This window comes from Meles meles, chromosome 13, assembly GCF_922984935.1.
Source record: "Meles meles chromosome 13, mMelMel3.1 paternal haplotype, whole genome shotgun sequence".
NCBI classification, from domain to species: domain Eukaryota; kingdom Metazoa; phylum Chordata; class Mammalia; order Carnivora; family Mustelidae; genus Meles; species Meles meles.
In genome coordinates, this window is record NC_060078.1 from 47,902,856 (window position 1) to 47,920,710 (window position 17,855).

Consider the following 17,855-nt stretch of genomic DNA (forward strand, 5'->3'; position numbering starts at 1 on the left):
GATACTATGAGCCTTATGTGTCTCTGGTTAATCAGATATTCCTGGGGACAAGTCCAACCAGACCTGTTGAAAGAGCACCTAAAATTACTGCTGTTCTATTGTTTGGCAAGCAGATCTGAGTGAATTTAATCATTGGCTTTCCCAGATCTCTTGAATATTTTCTTGTTATCGCTGCTGTTAGATAGGAATGGGTTATAGTAGAATGTCATGTGTAGACGTAAATGCAGCCTTAGGAGGGAGGCCATGGGCTGTGGTATTTTTGTCAAGACTAGTGTCTGCTTCTCTGTGTTTCTAAAGACAAAGCTGACGAGTGACAGACTTAGGTTGCTCAGACTTACAGGTTGAGTATAAGCCAAACTATACCTTTCTTAATTCGTATTGAAGAAAACATCAGTCCTAAGGACGAGATACGTACTTTCCTGCGGCAGGAACAGGGAAGTGACATGGAGGAGCTGAGTGGCCTCACCGGCACGGTGTGGTCTCACTTGGGATGCTGACGGAGTGCCACGGGCACTGTTTTGCTATGTGGCTCACCTTTTGTAGAGATTGACCATATTTTCATGTATTTTTTTTTTCTTCTGGCTGCTTGTAATTTCATTTTTGGCTAAAGCTTTAGACGAGCAGTTTTCAAAACTTGGTTCTGAGTCTTCTCAGGGAGAAGGGGCAAGGTTAAAACCAGTGTCATAACTGCATATTATTTAATTGCCTTTTTCACTCTTAGTCTCTCATGAGTGTGCAGAGGAGCTGCCCAGGGCTGTGCAGCCTGCAAGATGGCATCTTCTCTCTGGCACTAGTGGGACGTGTGCTGGTGGCCTTGCGTTTTAAAGTTCTTTTCTTTTTAGAAAGAGAGAGGAGGGGGAGGGGGAGGGGCAGAAGGAGAGGAAAGAGTGACTTTTAAGCAGGCTCCAGCCCAGGGAGGAGCCACACTTGGGGTTCAGTCTCACGACCCTGAGGTTGTGACCCGAGCTGAAATCAGGAGTTGGACACTTACTGACTGAGCACCCAGGAGCCCCTTTTGTTTTAATGTTTTCTAATATCGTAAAATTCATTGACGTAACCCTTATAAACACAAGCTCTTTGGGGGACTCAGTGATTTTTTGATAGTATAGAGGGGTCCCTCATGAGACCCACACATTTGAGAACCTGTTTTATGCCTATGAACAGACATTCACTTCAGAGTGTACTTGTTTTATTCATTCAGAAGTGTTCTTGAACACCTACTGTGTGCCAGGCACTATGCTAGGCCAAAGCATGGCTTCTGAGTTAGCATATTATTCCAGAAACATCTTTTGATAAAGCTTCGTAAGTGCTGTGAAAGAAAAGAACGGGGTTACCAGGACAGTGAAAAGCCCCTTTTGAAGAGAAATCTGAGGAGAGGCTGGTCCTACTGGATGGGGTATGGAGCATCCCCAGGAAGAGCGAGCGGTGTGCAGTGCTGGGTGACCCAACACCATGATTTTGGATCTTTTTATGGTTACACTTGTACTTTCTGGGAATGTGAAGCTATCTTTGCTCAGAAATCATTGCCTTCAATATAATTTATTGAAAACCAGCTATATTTGTAATGTTCCCAGCAATAGTTAAAAGCCTGCTTTGGAAGATGAGCCATGAGAAAGTCCCTTCAGTTGTTGCTTGGCCTCTAACAGTGCTGTGATATGTGCCCCTCGTTGTGCCGGGGATGTATTATTATTCCCGTGATTCTAACTGTCTCTAAAAGGCCACCATAGAACAGCGTTCAGTGTTAGCACTACTTGCTAGGCAATAAAGAGAGTCATTTATAATGGAACTCATTTGAGGATTCAGTAGTTTTATTGTACACTCTCCTCCATGAATCCTATATTGTATATATTCTATATTTACTTTCTTAATGGTCAGTTTTAATTAACTGCCATTTTGAAAGCTTGTTCTTGGCACAGCCCTTCATCAAGAGTCAACATGCGTTTATCAGAGCAGCCACAGAACTGGCCTCTCCTTCAATTGTAGCTCATTTTCGAAGTTGAATACAACTGGGTATTTATAGAAACCAGGGTCTCTGTTTATAAGGAAGCATTTGTTTTCACAGAGCAACTTCTGTACTAAGCGGAAAGTTTGCTGAAATGCAGTCGCAGTCTGTATTGCAGTGTCTAAACACCAAGTTAGACTTTATTTGGCTCTATTTATATGAAGGCAGGCCTGCTGAGCCGGCAGTAAGGAGCAAATGAGTATCTCCCAGTTTGGGTGGGAGCGAGGACGGCAGCAGCGTTTAGTAAGTACTGAGCAGTGAGTAAGTGTCAGGTAGCCTGGTAAGCACTGTTTCTAGAATGCCCCACCCCGACACCCAGACCCTGTGCCTATGTGATGCCCGTATGTGACGAGGTATCATTCCCAGGATCTTGTGTTGTAACGAATGGAATCCCTTGAGCTCTTAAAAGCAGAGCACTTTCTCTGGCTGGTGGCAGAAGAGGACATGAGAGACTGGAAGTAAGAGTGGACCTGAGCATGGGGAGGGATGGATGGGGAAGGCAGGTGGCTCCTGACTGACATCCTGCAGGGAACCGCATCCTGCCGCCGAGCTGAATGAACGTGGAAGTGTGTTCTTCCCCAGAGCTTCCAGAAAGGAGAGAGACCCTGAGCAGAGGACCCCATCACACTATGTGTCTGATTCAATGTTGGTGTGGTGTTAAGCCACTAAGTGGGTGGTACTTTGTTAGCCAGCGTTAGAAATGTCATCTGGGTGGAAACGCTGTCCTTGTGGAGGAAAGGCCTTCCTTCTCGGGCACAGCCAGAGCTCCCACCTCTGAAACCTCTGTGCTGGCGGTGCCGCCTGCTCTCTGGACTGTGCCATTTCTTCTTCTTTTGGTGTTTTGTATTTGTAGAAATAGAGTAGTGTAGTGACTTCCAAGTTATTTTGACCATGATTGTCGGTACAAAACAGTTTTTACATTGAAAATCCATTTACTCACAAACACAACTGAAAGAAACACAACTGAAAGAAAAAAATTCCTCCAGAAGGCTTAATCCTTAGGATGTCAGATGCATTCTGACATCTTCTATTTTATTTCATTTCTTAAAAATGTAGCTCATGGCTCACTAACTCAGTTTGTTCACTGGCTTTCCCAGAGTTGGAGAATCAGTACAGTTGACTCTGCTTCTGTAGTTTTATTTTACTTCTTAAACTTTCGATCACATGTTATTTAAAAAATGAATTCGTGGTTAGGAATTATGTGTTCATGGTAAAAAGGGTGTAATGCTTGGGAAGGATCTCCACTGAAGTCCTTGTTCCTCATGCCCAGGGGCCCTGGTTTCCTTCCACGGTTCAGAGGAAACCGCTATTAGGAGCCTTGCAGTGTGCACCCTTCTACTGATGAGTAGTCTGCATGGGCCAGCACCCAGGGCATGGCTGTCCCCTCTGCCTGTCCCTCCATGTCCCCAGTACTGGGCAGAACAGGGCAGAACAGTCCCTTCTGCTTTGCTGTATGACCACCTCGTGTTCCTTTCTGTCAGTGTATTGACTCAGTCAGCTCTGGGCCCACGGGCACTGGGGTTATGCCAGGCGATTGCTCCCCCAAACAGTGCTGAGCAAACCTGTTTGTGCATATGTGTGAGGACAAATTCTGAAAGAAGAATTGCCAGGACAAAGTGAATGTGCATTTGTAATTTAGTAATTGCCAGATTGCCATCTTATGGAATTTAGCAATTTGCTTTCACACCAGTAGTGTAGAAGCATGCATGTTTTCCCACACATTTGCCAACACAGGTATCAGGCAATGTAAAAAAGAAAAAAACAGGCTTTTGTTGTTGTTGCTGATGGTATATCTCATTGTAGTTTTAATTTGTAGTTCTCATTGTAAGAGAGGCTAAGCATCTTATGTTTGGAGAGCCATCTAAATTGGGAAGTCCTTTTCCCATTTTTTCTGTTGAGTTTGAGGTCGCTTGTAAACAGGAGCCCCACTTGTCTCTTACCGTCCTTATCCAGTCGTTCTTCAAACTGCTCCTGGCTTAAAAGCAAATGAACCCAACCAGGCCATTTCTTGTGGCCCCTATACCTGTTGATGTAAATCGGATGGGTGAATTCACTTTTGTTGGGGGCCTGAACCCCAGATGCTTAAAAGTAGCTTTGTCAGTAAAGGAAAAGAAGACCACTGAGGGTTTACAGCAGAGAAGGAGGGAACGGGTGGTAGAGAGTGGGAGGTTGGGAAGTAACCTACTGGAAGGAGCAGGGAAAGGACATGAAGCAAGAAGAGAGCTGGGGAAGGTCCGGCTGGTGTCCTGCAGTGAGAAAGTCCCTCTGGTGTGAAATTGTTAAGTTCCCGGCATGAACGGAGAAATTACTTCATGAGTCTGTCATGATAGCCCTTTCTGTGGCAGCAAGCTCTCGCAAAAGGAAATGTCGGCTTCTACTAAAGCTATATGGTAAGTTTTCCTTTGGCTGTTTTTGGCAGCGTTGATAAAAGAATTTAAAGATTTTTATTTTTTATTTTTTTGACAGATAGAGATCACAAATAGGGAGAGAGGCAGGCAGAGACAGAGAGAGGAGGAAGCAGGCTCCCCGCCAAGCAGAGAGCCCGATGCGGGGCTCGATCCCAGGACCCTGGGATCATGACCCGAGCGAAAGGCAGAGGCTTTAACCCACTGAGCCACCCAGGCGCCCCGATAAAAGAATTTAAAACAAGGAGTCTGATAGGAAGGACGACCCTCAAGTGACTTGAGTACTGACGATTGTCTAAAATTGTCATTCCTAAGAAATACAATCAACTGGGTTTAGGCCTAATTGCAATCCAGAGGTTTGTTTGCGTAATTAATTACGACATCTTAAGAAGAGGGGATTTTTTACAAAAATTTTTTTGTAGTGAGATTCCTTTACATTCCTTTACAGGACCAGAAAATCTTTTGTTTGAGAACAAAAAAGAGCTTCGGGAACACAGGGCTTTAGTTTTTTCGACACATGGGCATGTTCTCATTATGAACATTGACACGTACTTTTATCAGCAACATTCCTGTGTGGTCTAATCTTGTAGAAGAGAGAGGGTTCTCTCCTTTTCCCTTAAGGCAGACTACTTAAGGTGACTACTGCTGGTTCATAGCCTCCCCCCATGCCACCCGGCTGCTCTCCAGGATGAGCGGGAGAGCTATTTAGCGCCCCAGGCCTCTGAGAGGGGACCGGTGGCCCCTGACCTATCTTGACCTCCTCAGTTGGACCCTGGCACTGTATTTGAACTGTATTTGTAGGCTACATTTTGTCCTTGCTGTTAACGATCAATCCAGTCTTTCAAATCCTCATCGGTAGGTTGATAGATTTTACTCAACTTGATACCAGCAGCAAGTTAAGCTCTTTAAAATTGTTGATGCTGTGCTTTGGTGATCATTTTACATGTAGACTGGCCCCAAACTTCAACATGGGCTCCTCTTTAACTGGAAACAGCAGGAGCCTCTTATGAGATCTGTGATGGCCCCACAAATCTTGCTTGTTTTCTCATTCCTTTTTTTTCAAAGATTTTATTTATGTATTTGACAGACAGATACCACAGGTAGGCAGAGAGGCAGACAGAGAGAGGAAGGGAAGCAGGCTCCCTGCTGAGCAGAGAGCCTGATGCGGGGCTCGATCCCAGGACCCTGGGATCACGACCTGAGCCGAAGGCAGAGGCCCAACCCACTGAGCCACCCAGGTGCCCGTATATATATTTTTATTTTTAATTTATTTTTTTATGCATAACCCAAATGCTGCCCGACTCTTCTTGGTTCCTGGGTACAACTGAACTGTTAGCAACAAAAGGCCTAGTTTGCTCAAAAGTGTCTTCCTATGTGGCTAAGAACAAGCGCCCTTCAATGTGCCCCCTTCTCTGGACAGGATTGATGGGGGGCTTTAACCCACTGAGCCACCCAGGCTCATTCTTACTGTTTTCTCATTCTTACTATTTTCTCATTCTTACTGGAGAAGGAGTCCGCCAGGATAAGAAATTTGTTGGTTTTTGTGTCTGTCTGTCTGCATTTATTTATTTATAAAGATTTCATTTATTGAGAGAGAGAGAGAGAGAGAGAGAGAGATGAGCAGGGGGGAGGGGTAGAAGGAGATGCAGACTCCCTGCTAAGCAGGGATCCCCATGTGGAATTTGATCCCAGGACCCTGGGATCATGACCTGAGCTGAAGGCAGATGCTTTACTGAGACACCCAGGTGCACTTGTTGGTTTGTGTTTATATCAAACAACAGAAAGTAGATTTTAAAAATTTCCTTGAAACTTCAAGATCGAATGAGAAGAGAAAATTTTTCTCTATAATGGGGAGGCTTGTTGAGGCTTGGACATTACCTGTTGAAGGTGTCTCATGATATTTTTGTGGGATTAGATAGGATGAAATGAGGACAGGGACACAGAGAGAGGATGCTGAGACTATTCCTTTTTCCTGAATAAGCAGATCATGGGCTTAGGACTGCTGCCACCAACTCACAGGCATGATGCTTTGCTGCAAGTACACAGGTGACTGTGCGGGTTCCCAGGGGTACGCCTGAGACACGGAATCCATGGGGAAGTGATCCCAGCTCCTGCTGTGGGTGTGGACCATCTCCCTGCTTCCTCAGTGCAGGCTTTGTTCTGCCCTGAGGCTCTTCCCTCCTGCCTCCAAGCACTCCCTTGTTTTGGGGCTTGTGCTGATGCTGTCACAGCCCCAGCCTTCCCTTTTTGACCTGGGTCCCTTGAACTCAGCACAGGAGTGAGAAGCCATTTTCTTTTGATTTCAGCTTCCCATCTGACACCTGCCTCCTCCCAGGACACTGACTATTTTCCATGTTCAGTTAGAACATGTAGGTTCTTTGGTGATTCAGCAGGTGTGCTAGTTGAGTACTACTGCATGGTTTTAGCATACACATGCAGTGTGATATCATGTAACTTCTTGGACCAAGTTTCAGGTTGAGCTGGATTTAAAGTGCTGTTTAGTTCTCCTGCTGGGGAGCGGGAAGAGTGGTCCACTGAAGCCCTCAGTCCGACTGCCAGGCCTGGTTCTCTCCCCACGTGGGCGCATTTCCTGAAGAGGACAGATGGGGAGAGCTTCTGGACAGTGGTGCTGCTGGCTTGGTGGCTGGTCCATGGCAGGGGTCCTGTAGCTTCCGTGCCAGGATGAGGGCGTGGCCCTGGGGGATGGCGCTTAGCAAGACTGGGAGGTTTTCCTCAGCGGGGGAATTGTGGGGCTCCCTCGAATGAAGGAGCAGGGCCGAAGGCCACTTGGGGAGGCCTGGGGAAGGTAGGGAGGTAATGTGGGCTTGCTCTTAGTACTGCTTTCATGTGGCTGTTCAGATTGTGTGCGGCAGATAGGCTGACTGTGTTAGGAGGGAGGAATGCATTTATGTGAATGCACATGGTGCTCCGAGGGCCTCATGGGAACTCAGGACTGTGCGTCTAGAGAAGGCTTAGCAAGGAGCCTGCAGAGGGAGGCTCAGGTACACTCTTCCTGTTTCTCTCTTTCCACTGTGGTGCTCTTTCACCCTCCTAGAGCTCCTTTCTAGTTTTGTCTTGTTTATAAACCCTCAGGGCCCTTGCTCTAGGTCGTGACACATTCTTTCAAATTTAAATTTTCTTGGTTCTTTTTCTTAATTCCCAATCCCTTGATTTGAACTCTCGGGAACCTTCTGTGCTCAGCCCCATCCTGGGCCCCAGGTTGAGCTACGCATTGATGGCCCTGTGATCAACTAGTTTCCCTTCTGTGTAAAGAGATCCGGTGGGGTAGCAGGGTTTCCTGGACCCAGTGTAAGGTGAGTAGGAGAGAGCCCTCCCATCCAGCCACCCTGATTAGGATTACCCCCGGAACCAGGTTAAAGAGTGCCAGGTGGGGAAGGTGTAAGCCCTGGCAGGGATGGCCCCTCACATTTCTTTTGTATTTGCATATACCGTCTGGTGCTTGGTTTCCTTCCTCCTTCCTTCCTTCCTTCCTTGTAGGCTTCCAGTGTGGGGCTTGAACTTACATGACCCTGAGATCAAGAGTTGCATGCTCTACCCTGAGCCAGCCAGGCATACGCCCCCCCCCCCCCCCCCCCGTCTAGTACTTGGTATCTTGACTATGTATGAACTAATTAAATTCAGATGCTCAGTAAATAAGGATCACTGAATCTGCAGGAGGTTGGTGTTGCTGCTTTAGAGTCTCAGATAGTTCTTGGCTACGCTTTTACCCACACAGAACAAAAGAGTGCTGTTTGATTTGTCTCGCCTCCACACATCAGGACCTTAAATTTGTATTACTCAGCGAGCAGTTGGAAATAGCAGGTGTTCTTAGATTCTCTGTCCATTGCCATCCAGAAGGAGGTGGTGTTCACCATCCCCTTTGCTCTTTCCTCTGAAACTGACCGGGGGTGTGTCGTTGCAGGCTGGGGGTTCTTCGTTGGCGTCGGCTCCGGTATCCGCCTTCCCTCGCTCTTCTGTCACGCCATCCAATCAGGACATCTGCAGGTAACGCTCTGCTTCACATGCTGGAGTGGTTCATGTGACGTCCCGGAAATAAGCGTTAGTGTCTGCAGGTTCTCGATTTTCCATTTGCTCGGTCAGTATGCCTTTGCTGTAAACAGCTGGCTCAGTTTTCTGTGCTGTTTGCTCCCCAGGTTACCACCCGAGTCTCATTTCTTCCCTTTGATGTCTGTTCTCCTTTAAGATTGTTTTTACTTTCTGTGCTTTTATTCCACTGTTCTCTGCATGCAGTTCCAGGGCAGTGTGTTCTGAGTGTTGTCACCACAGTCCCGTGCAGTCTGCTGTTGTCTTGAAAGCTCCTCCAGGCCCGAGTTCTCTGACACAAGGGCTCACTGTGACAGTTATCTGTAAAGACACATTGTCCAAGAGAAATTCCTGTGGTTCCGAATGGGCCCAGGCCTTGAAGCCTGCTGACAATACCAAAGCCAGAAGAACACTAAAGTTCTCAAAATCCCTAAACGATGTGGGTGAGAAGGACCAGGATACTGTGGAAAGTTTTGACTACATGGAAAGAACTTGCTCCGAAGGGAAATTGATCATCCCTCCAGATCCGGGTCTGAGAATTAACAGGTTCCGTCAGAAGGAAAAAAGAGCACTGCATCACAAACCTCTTGGCAATTCCAAACATTCTTGTGTTTCCTCCCTTTCTGCCCATCGGTCAACTGCCTCAGAGGCGGAAGCTGGCAAGGGGGGCATGCACCTCCCTCTTTTGGAAGAGAAAGCGGATGGCGACACCGTGTCCCGGGGTCGGCGACTGCTCCAGTACCTGTTCTCACTCTCACATGGCTCGAGTGCCAGCAGCCTGCACAGGTTCCAGGAGCTGGAGAGCCGTGCCACCCACCTTCACACCACCAAGTCCTCTAGTGGGCTGGCGGGGAGCACGGGCTTCTACTCCGATGAAATGGGAGACGACGATGTCTTTGAGGACAGCACATCTGCAAAATGGAAGAGCAAGGTCCTGCGGGCGCCCCTCTGCTCAGTGGAGAAGGACAGTGACCTGGATTGTCCTTCTCCCCCCTCTGAAAAATGCCCCCCCATCTCTCCTGTGTCCACGTCAGGGGATGCCTGCAGGTTGGTTTGCCAAGAACCAGCGTTCTGGCCAGCTCTGCTCCCCATACCTCGGTGGCCTCATCTTGCTTTAATATGTGAAGTTTCAGGAAAATGAAGTAATGGGCGGTAGGTAGACGATTGTGGGTTGATAGCTTCCTCCAGAGGAGTGGAGTATTGGTGTCATTTGACAAATTTTTACGAGCTGGGTCCCAAATAGTTTCCCAGATGACAAAAGAGGAAGAAGCTACACATATTAAAGGCCAAGCTGACTCTTCTCAACCAAAAATAAGTAGACTTTGCTTAAAGAAGAGAGAAAATAGTATCTCCAGTTTCCCAGCTTGAGGATCTAGTTGTTAAGCATTGGCTGCCCCTTCCAGCCTCATTTTTACCATTTGTTCCAATTGCAACACAGCGTGAATGGGAGGAGGCCGGCCTTCTGCAGCACCTTCCTTCTTTTTAACTCGGATGTGGCCACCTCTGCCCGGGTCCTGCCTCCACTTCCCACCTTTGTCTTCCTGTGTGCAGCATCCTTGTCTGGCCTCTAGAATCTTTAAGAATCCGCTTTTGGTCACCACGCTCACGCTTTCCTTCTTCCAACCTTTCTCTGGGCACCCCTTCCGGGCCCGCTGTTACCATTTCTAACAGTTGGATCAGAAACCCCTCTCACAGAAACAGAGAGCTGCGAGCATGGCCAGGGCCGGGGCCCAGCTCCTGTCAGGCCAGGTATCCCTACCTGTTCTCCAGCAGCTGGAACAGACCCTTCCGTGTCTCGAAAGTCTGTTAAGTTCCTTGAGGTTAGTGGCTATGTCCTCTTGCATGCACCCTTAGAAATCATGAATGATTTAAAATTTTGGCGTCCTCAAAAATGATTCAAAATTCTCGTGCCCTCAAAAAAGAAATGGCACCTTCTAATGGGGTTTATAGGTCCAGGAGAGGTCCTGTGTTTTCTCTGTGTACTGTCTGCAGGAGGCCAGAGACATGTAGTGTAGTGTGCTAAGGTGAAGTCTGTGATTACCGCCAAAAAACAAATTCATCATCTTTTTAAGTCACTGGTATTTTTGGAAAGTAGAGTGCTGGTTCCATTTTACACGGAAATTTTTCTTCTAATTATTTTAACATGTTGTGAAGGATGCTTCCGTGTTGCCTTAAATTTGGCTTTCGGTGAAGTTCTTAAATCTTACCAAAAATGACTGCTTTGTCATTTTTTATATTATTTTTTTCTCTCTGATGCCAAATGCCATCCAGACTTTCCATATTGGTACGGTAAGCTAGAAGTTTCTAGTTTGTAGTCACTGTCCACATCCGTGTTTGTGTGTTTCGTGCCTGTGGTCCTTTCTGTGATGTTTGTTGTTGAAAGTTTTCACTGGGGGACCAACCCTCCCCTGGAGCGTCCTCTTCTCTGGCACGCGGGTCTCCTGGTAATGCCTGGCTCTCCTCTCCCCACAGGATCTGCCACTGTGAGGGGGACGACGAGAGCCCTCTGATCACCCCCTGCCGCTGCACGGGGAGCCTGCACTTCGTGCATCAGACGTGCCTGCAGCAGTGGATCAAGAGCTCGGACACGCGCTGCTGTGAGCTCTGCAAGTACGAGTTCATCATGGAGATCAAGCTGAAGCCTCTGAGAAAGGTACGTGGCAGGACACCTTGGGAGGCGCCCTTGCCTCACCGAAATGAGGGCCCGGGCAGAGTCACCACCTCAGCAGGGGCGAAGCCTTACGCTCCTCTGTCGGAAGTGGGTGCTGGCGCGTGTGATCCTGCTACAGGCGTCATCCTTTCCCAGTCTTCTTTCCTGCTCCCTCCTCTTGGGACAAGCTCTTTCTAACCCTTCCGTCCTAAGGTGTTTTTCCATCAAACTAAGACTGCTTTTTTGTCTGTGTCAGTCTTTTGGCCGTTGATCACAGCCCATTTTGTGACATCTTAGCATTTAATTTTGTATGTATTAACTGTTCGTGTCTTGTCTCTGATTAGGACTGTATATTATTAGACATTAGTATCTCTCTCCTGTGCAAAGCACATAGTTACTTGTTTGGTACCTGCGATAAGTATTTGCCAGTCGGTAGGGGGAGGGTGGGTGGGAAAAGAGAGGAACCGCAGGCCTTATGGGAAGCGCAGCTCTCTTTAGGCACCATGTCACAGCTTCCTCTGCATGGAGCCTCGTTTGGTTTGTGCCTTCTGTGAAAATGGTTTAATGTGTTTGTTTATATGCCCAGCACGTGAGGTTTTGTTTGGAAGAGTAAGACTTGTTCTTATCTCAGAATTTTGGTATGTGTATTCAAGGACAGTCACACAATCAAATCACAACACATGACATTACCAAATGAAGGCTAGATTAAGTGGCGGCAGAGCACTGTCAGACATTCACAGGAGGAAGCACGGGCTGTGGGCTGGAGCCTTGGGGAGGTGGAATGGTGGTTGTGTCACAGAATGTCTAGGTGTTAAAGCCATTCCTGAAGGATCAGTAGGATTTGGAGTGAAGTGAAAGGAGTTTAGAGAGGTCCGGTTGTGTAGAAAAGCATACACCAAAATAGTGTGTGTGAGCATTGCAGGGCAGTGTGAAAGGCTTGGACTGAGTGTGTCTTAGGAAATAGTAGGAGATCAAGGAGCAGGGGGGGATTTTAGGAGGAAAGCTAAAAGAAGATACTCTATAAAACCATAGCAGAAAGCATTTGCACTGTTGGAGAAGGCAGATGTAAACTACTTGAAGAATATTTTGCCCCATGTGATTTATTGGGTACCTACTCTGCGCTGTCCTCTCAAGTGAGGCTTGTAGCACTCTGACCAATGTAGAAAATCCACGAGGCTCTGTTCTCAGCTTATCCTGCACAGATCTCTCTGGAAAGTCGCAATGACTAGGGCTGGCCAAGGATATACAGAGTGTTCACACTTTGTTCTTTTTCTCTACCCTTATGTGTTTTCTTCTGATTCGGAAAGCAGTAAATGAAAAAGAAAATCTGGCTCTTTGGAGTAAGTTAATGAGCTCCTAGAGGAGATGGGACTGTCAGAGTCTGCTTATACCAGGAACTCTTAGCATCGGTTTCAAGCTGTTGCTGCCAAAGTAGCAAAGGATCAAAGAGTGAGCGCCTCCCGCCATCACCTTCACGATGTAGTGTGACCCATCTGCTAGTGTGCCGTGGTGTCATCAACCCTCCTCCCCTTGCCCACGCCAGTCAGCGAGGCAGGGAGGTCTCGTGTGTGCCACCTGGGTTGGGGGCCAACATGCTGTTCTCATCAGGACTGAAATCATAGAGGCCTTCAGCTAGCCATGGGCTGTCTGCCTGTAAGAATAAGCAGACAGGAGGATTGATACCTGGTTGTGGTTCATAGCTCATCTTGATCCCAGCTTCTTTTCATTGCATGAGAAGTTGGCCGTCAACAGAATACCAGTGCCTGGTACCTGGTTGGTTTAAGGAGAATGACTTTTGGTATTTGGGAAAATTCATGAAGTCTGGGGAAAGGGGAGGGGTAAGAAAGCCAATCTTACCCATCTACAATGCTCTCACCCCCATTATTTGTCCTTTCCGTTGGGGTCCTGCACCTCATGCTCTGTGTGTGGTCTTTCCAGTGGGAGAGGTTGCAGATGACGGCCAGTGAGCGCAGGAAGATCATGTGCTCAGTGACGTTCCATGTCATTGCCATCACCTGCGTCGTCTGGTCCTTATATGTGCTCATCGACCGTACCACCGAGGAGATCAAACACGGACAGGCAACAGGTATGTGCTCAGGGTGCAAGATAGGCACAGCGTAGACATCCTGGATAACACATAGGGGTTCTAGGATTGGGACGTCATTCTAGATTGGTTTTTAAGTCAGGCTTCAAATATCTGGGTTTCTGGAGCAGGGGCTTCAGTTAGGAGGCACCAAGCATCCTTTCTGGATGTTTCTCTTGCTGTGGTGAGTACTTCTTTAAAAACTCAGTCAGAAGAGATAAACCAGGGAGAGAGAGAATCTCCTGGAAGAGCAGCAGGATGAGAGAATGGACACCCTCTGCCTCCCCACTTAGGATGAAGCAGGATTTGATGAGTGAAGATTCCGTTGGTTATGTGAAGGTCAGAAGTTGTGTTTTATTTACTTTGGTTCTTAAATTAGATCTGCGGATAGGCTAACCGGGTTTTTCCCCTTCCAGGAATCCTAGAGTGGCCCTTTTGGACTAAACTGGTGGTTGTGGCCATCGGCTTTACCGGCGGACTTCTTTTTATGTACGTTCAGTGCAAAGTGTACGTGCAATTATGGAAGAGACTCAAGGCTTATAACAGAGTAATCTATGTTCAGAACTGTCCAGAAACAAGCAAAAAGAATATTTTTGAAAAGTCTGCACTAACAGAAGCCAACTTTGAAAATAAAGATGGACATGGACTCTGCCATTCTGACACAAACTCTTCTTGTTGGACAGAACCTGAAGACACTGGAACAGAAATCGTTCATGTCTGATTTTGTGGAGGAGTAGTTTTCCTAGACATCGAAGAACAGCTGAAGGAAATTGTTTACTGCCAATTGTGTACCTTTTCTTATGTCCTTTAATAGCATAGACCGGGCAGGTGACTGTTTTAATGGCTTCTCTTTTTCTAAACCCTCCTTAGTGAATCTTCTGGAAAGTCCTCACATTGGCTGTGCACGGCCGGGTTCCACCTCTGCCAGCATTTGCATGGGAAGGGAGGTCCCGGTGATGCTCTGTGATGGGTTGCTGGCTGTTCTGGCCCATGAGCAGAATGAGAGAATAAAATGCCAAACCTGAGGGAAGAGCAGGAGCCGGTGGCACTCTGGCCTCGAAGCCTGGCCTCTCCCGGTTGGCAGCAGTCCCCACCCTGGCACAGAGTGTTCGGGAATGTCTAGCCATGATGAGAGGATTTCCTTCCTCCTCGAGAAGAGCCTGGGGAGCCGAGCCCCTCTGCCGATGCTGCCACTGACCGTTTTCCTGAGCAGACAGGGCTGTGGTGCTCTGTGCACGGTGGCGAGTGATTCACTAAGCAAACAGCACTTTACAAAAAGAGAATCTTTATTTTGTAATATGTGTGTCCAGTAGGATTGACATTTAAAAGAACGTCTCATTTAGAAGCCTTCCTTTCATTATCTCTTTTACATTATAATAGATCTAAAACCCTCTTTGCCTTATATATTCTAAGAAACCCGACATCTACTCTGTGTCCATAAAAGGGACTTGTGTCTCTAAAGCAAGGACAAACAGATCGGAGGCTTTTTCCTAACATTTCATGGGAATTAATGGATGCCACATGGCAATTTGGGCCTAATTCCTGTGGTTTCAAGCCTATTTTATGACAAGTGTTTATGTCACGGGCCTTCCCCAAACATTTCTTTTTGGTCAACTTTGAAAAAGAAGGTTTTGTGAGATCTAGACAAAAGGAAGCAAGCAAGTAATTAGAACAAAACTGAATATTTAAAAACGACTCCTTTCTGGACAAACCTCTCCAGTTTGTGAGGCTTCACTGAAAGAGTAAGCGTGCACTGCCCTGGCCTGGGGCACGGCCCCAGGGGCTGCTCCTTGGGCGCCTGCCACCTTGGATGGCTTCTGCTTTGGGGGAAGTTCTGTGGATTGCTGGCCCAGGCAGAGAGACAGACGGACTGGCTCTGGGACAAAGGCCAGGAGTGAGCAGCAAACTGCCATGGCCCATGGTCACTGCCCCCAGCCATACCTCTACCCATTTATCGCCTTAACTGGACTGCACAGAGAGGATTCTTGTGATCAGTTCGTTCTGTCATCAAGGATTATTTCCTGTACCATTTTCATAAGACGAAACCAAAATCACTACCATCAAATGGCCTTTGTCCCTTTAAAAAGTCTGCTTAAATTCTGTTTTTAAAAATGAGTTTCACTTCACCAGGAAAATAAGAGTCCACTCCAGGAAAACAGGCCAGGAGGGTCTGCAGTGTAACACGAGCGTGCCTGGGTACTTACTCTCCAGGTGACTCTGCATGTGTAAGCCTTCTCTGAGGGGAAGGGAGCCCGGGGGTCCTGCCCTCTGTCCCCTGAACCTTAGCTGACTCCCCTGTCCTGCTAAGAGGATAAAGCAAACACAAGACGATCTCTTTGCCTTTCAGAGTGGAAGTGCTCTGGTTTGTTTTGAAAGCCTGGAGGAGGCCAAAGTGCATCTAAGCTCTGGGGGAGGGTAGCTTTGCCCTGCCATCTCTTCCCATCCTGTGTCTGATTTGTTGGCATCACGGACCCTGGTCTAAGGAGCTGCCCCACTGTGGCCTTCCTCTGGCCATCCCCTGAAAATAGGTCAGCCTGCTTGCTCTCTCCACCTCCCAGGCCGCATCCAGTCCGTGCCCGTGTTTACTGTTTCCCAAAGTGCAATTACCCAAACCCATTCTCAGCCTGGGGACGCCCGGTAACTATAGTGTCCACTCAGCGGAGCTGAGTCCTGGACCAGCCCTGCCTGTGCCCCTTAGGAGCTGCCCAGGCAAGGCCCCTTGTCCCTGCCCTCTTACAGCAGATGAGCAGTCATGTGAAGACTGGGACCTATTTTTAAGTGGGATTCCTTCCCCGTCCTTGATGGAACCCCTTGCACTGAACTTGAAAGTCATTAGATTTCTGGCAGAGAGGAAAGTGTGCTTAGGTAGGGATAGCCTCTGGGCAGCCCACCTGTCATGGCTGGCACACCCTATGGCAGAGGTGCCTTTATAACCCATGACTGCTGTGTTGCTCCTGTGCCTGATCAAATTCTCATGTGAAACCCTCACTTCTTTTCAGGAAGGCCCAACACCAACTCACCACCTCCACCAAGCTCCTAAAAAAATACCTTCTGCCTGGGGATGGTCCATCCCACATCCTTCTTTCCTCACCTGGGATGGCACACACATGCTCCCTTGCCTTTTTCTTTCCTCCTAGGTTCTAGTTGAGCACCTCTGACTCCATTCTTAGTTTCTGCTCTAATCACTAACCCCCAGAGATGGACTCGGGAGGCCCAAGCTAAGGAAAGGTGGTGCTCTGCTGCCATCTAGTGGGCGCAGCGGATCTGCCAGGGGGTTCCTTTAGTCGTAGCAACTTGCCTTCGAGTTTTGGGGGGTTATTTATTCCCCAGTTTCCCCTCATTCTGCACGTGGCTTTGGTGGAAGGACAACATTTGGCTGAACCAGAAATGTGGGATGAGCTGGTGGTCTCAGGGCCTGGAGGCTGGTACTTGGGGGGGGCCAGGCCAGGAGGAGAGGGAAGTGGCTTCCTGGGTGTTGCCAGTCAGCCCTCTCTGATTTGGCCTCTGTTCCCTCAAAAGTTGGCTCGAGCACTTCCAACTTTGGCTGCCAGCAGGAATTTGGTTTTTGTGCCTGAGTTGATTTTAAGAAATTCTGGAAACTATCAAAGGCCTCTTCCGTCTCCTCCTTTTCTGCCTCTTCCACTCTTTTCAGTCTTATGGGTCTGCTTTTCAGCCTTGCTGGTGTGCCCCACCTGATTGCAGACATGCAGGCCACAGGCAGTGGGCCAGTTCCAGAGCCTGAAGTAGGGCCTGCACAGCTGGGGCTGCTGCTGCCGCCTGGTGGGTTGGCTGCCGGGCTGGAGGGGGCCTGGGAACCACAGGGCCAGGAGCTGTGATGCTGTGCATTTGGCCCGAGGCAAAGACACTTTTTGGATACTTTCCCTTTTGAATCTGATTTGAAATATGCAGCTTCCCTCTCCAGCCCAAGGAAGGACCAGAACACAGGGGAGTAAAAGCATTTATCTTTGTTTTGGACACAGTTAAGTTGTGCAGCTCTTCACCTATTTACAGGCAATGTTTATAGAAAGCTGATTGTTAATAAAACCAAATTTACACTGGCATGTGTGGTGTAGTTTCTAAAAGGCACTTCACATTCGAAGATTTTCTTAACTTGTGAAGTTTCTAGTTATCTGAATGTCTGGTTTTGTATCCTTTTGTGTATGTTCACTGTTTCTCAGTATTACTTGAATCATTCTCTAGGGGGGTTGTTTGTGTTATACACGGGGGTCTAATTGCAGCAATAAAGCATCTCTTTAAAAAGGGATTTTTGCCATGAAAGTGTTTTCCTGCAAGAAGGCTGGGAACATCAGCAGGCATTCCAGTGGTTCTCATCCCCCTTTCCATGATCCTCTGACTTGCACGTTGGGGAAGAAAATCATGCAACCTCTGGAGGTATCTGTTTTCCTAGGCGGGGGGGGGGGGGCGGTGGCTCCCCCAGACATCGGTGATTGGTTGGTGGGGAGGGGTTGGGTTCAGGAGAGTGTGCGGGAATGGGAGTAAAGACAGAAGTAGCTCACACAGCTCTGCTTGCTTCAAACATCCAGGCTCTACTTGGACTCCGTGCCCTGCGAGAAGCCAGATTCAAGTTCAGGGTGTGTCTGGTGATGTGACCATGGAGCAGGTGATTATTGCCTAATTCCCCTTGTCTGTTGAAACACTTACTGAGCTGCA

General features: G+C 47.9%; 1 protein-coding gene across 4 annotated transcripts in view; it reads left to right on the forward strand.

The window, feature by feature from the left end:
* MARCHF8 (membrane associated ring-CH-type finger 8) overlaps window positions 1-17,438 on the forward strand; it is a 130,713-nt gene extending 113,275 nt beyond the window's left edge. For 3 of the 4 annotated variants that reach the window (XM_046027403.1, XM_046027405.1, XM_046027406.1), the window contains 5 exons: window positions 8,330-8,412; window positions 8,659-9,498; window positions 10,924-11,104; window positions 13,040-13,187; window positions 13,601-17,438. In XM_046027403.1, coding sequence (XP_045883359.1) covers window positions 8,330-8,412; window positions 8,659-9,498; window positions 10,924-11,104; window positions 13,040-13,187; window positions 13,601-13,905 — 1,557 coding nt within the window. In that variant the 3' untranslated portion in view covers window positions 13,906-17,438. The remainder of the gene's footprint in view (window positions 1-8,329; window positions 8,413-8,658; window positions 9,499-10,923; window positions 11,105-13,039; window positions 13,188-13,600) is intronic. The other variant, XM_046027407.1, reaches the window with a different exon arrangement.
* The last annotated feature ends 417 nt before the right edge of the window (window positions 17,439-17,855 follow it).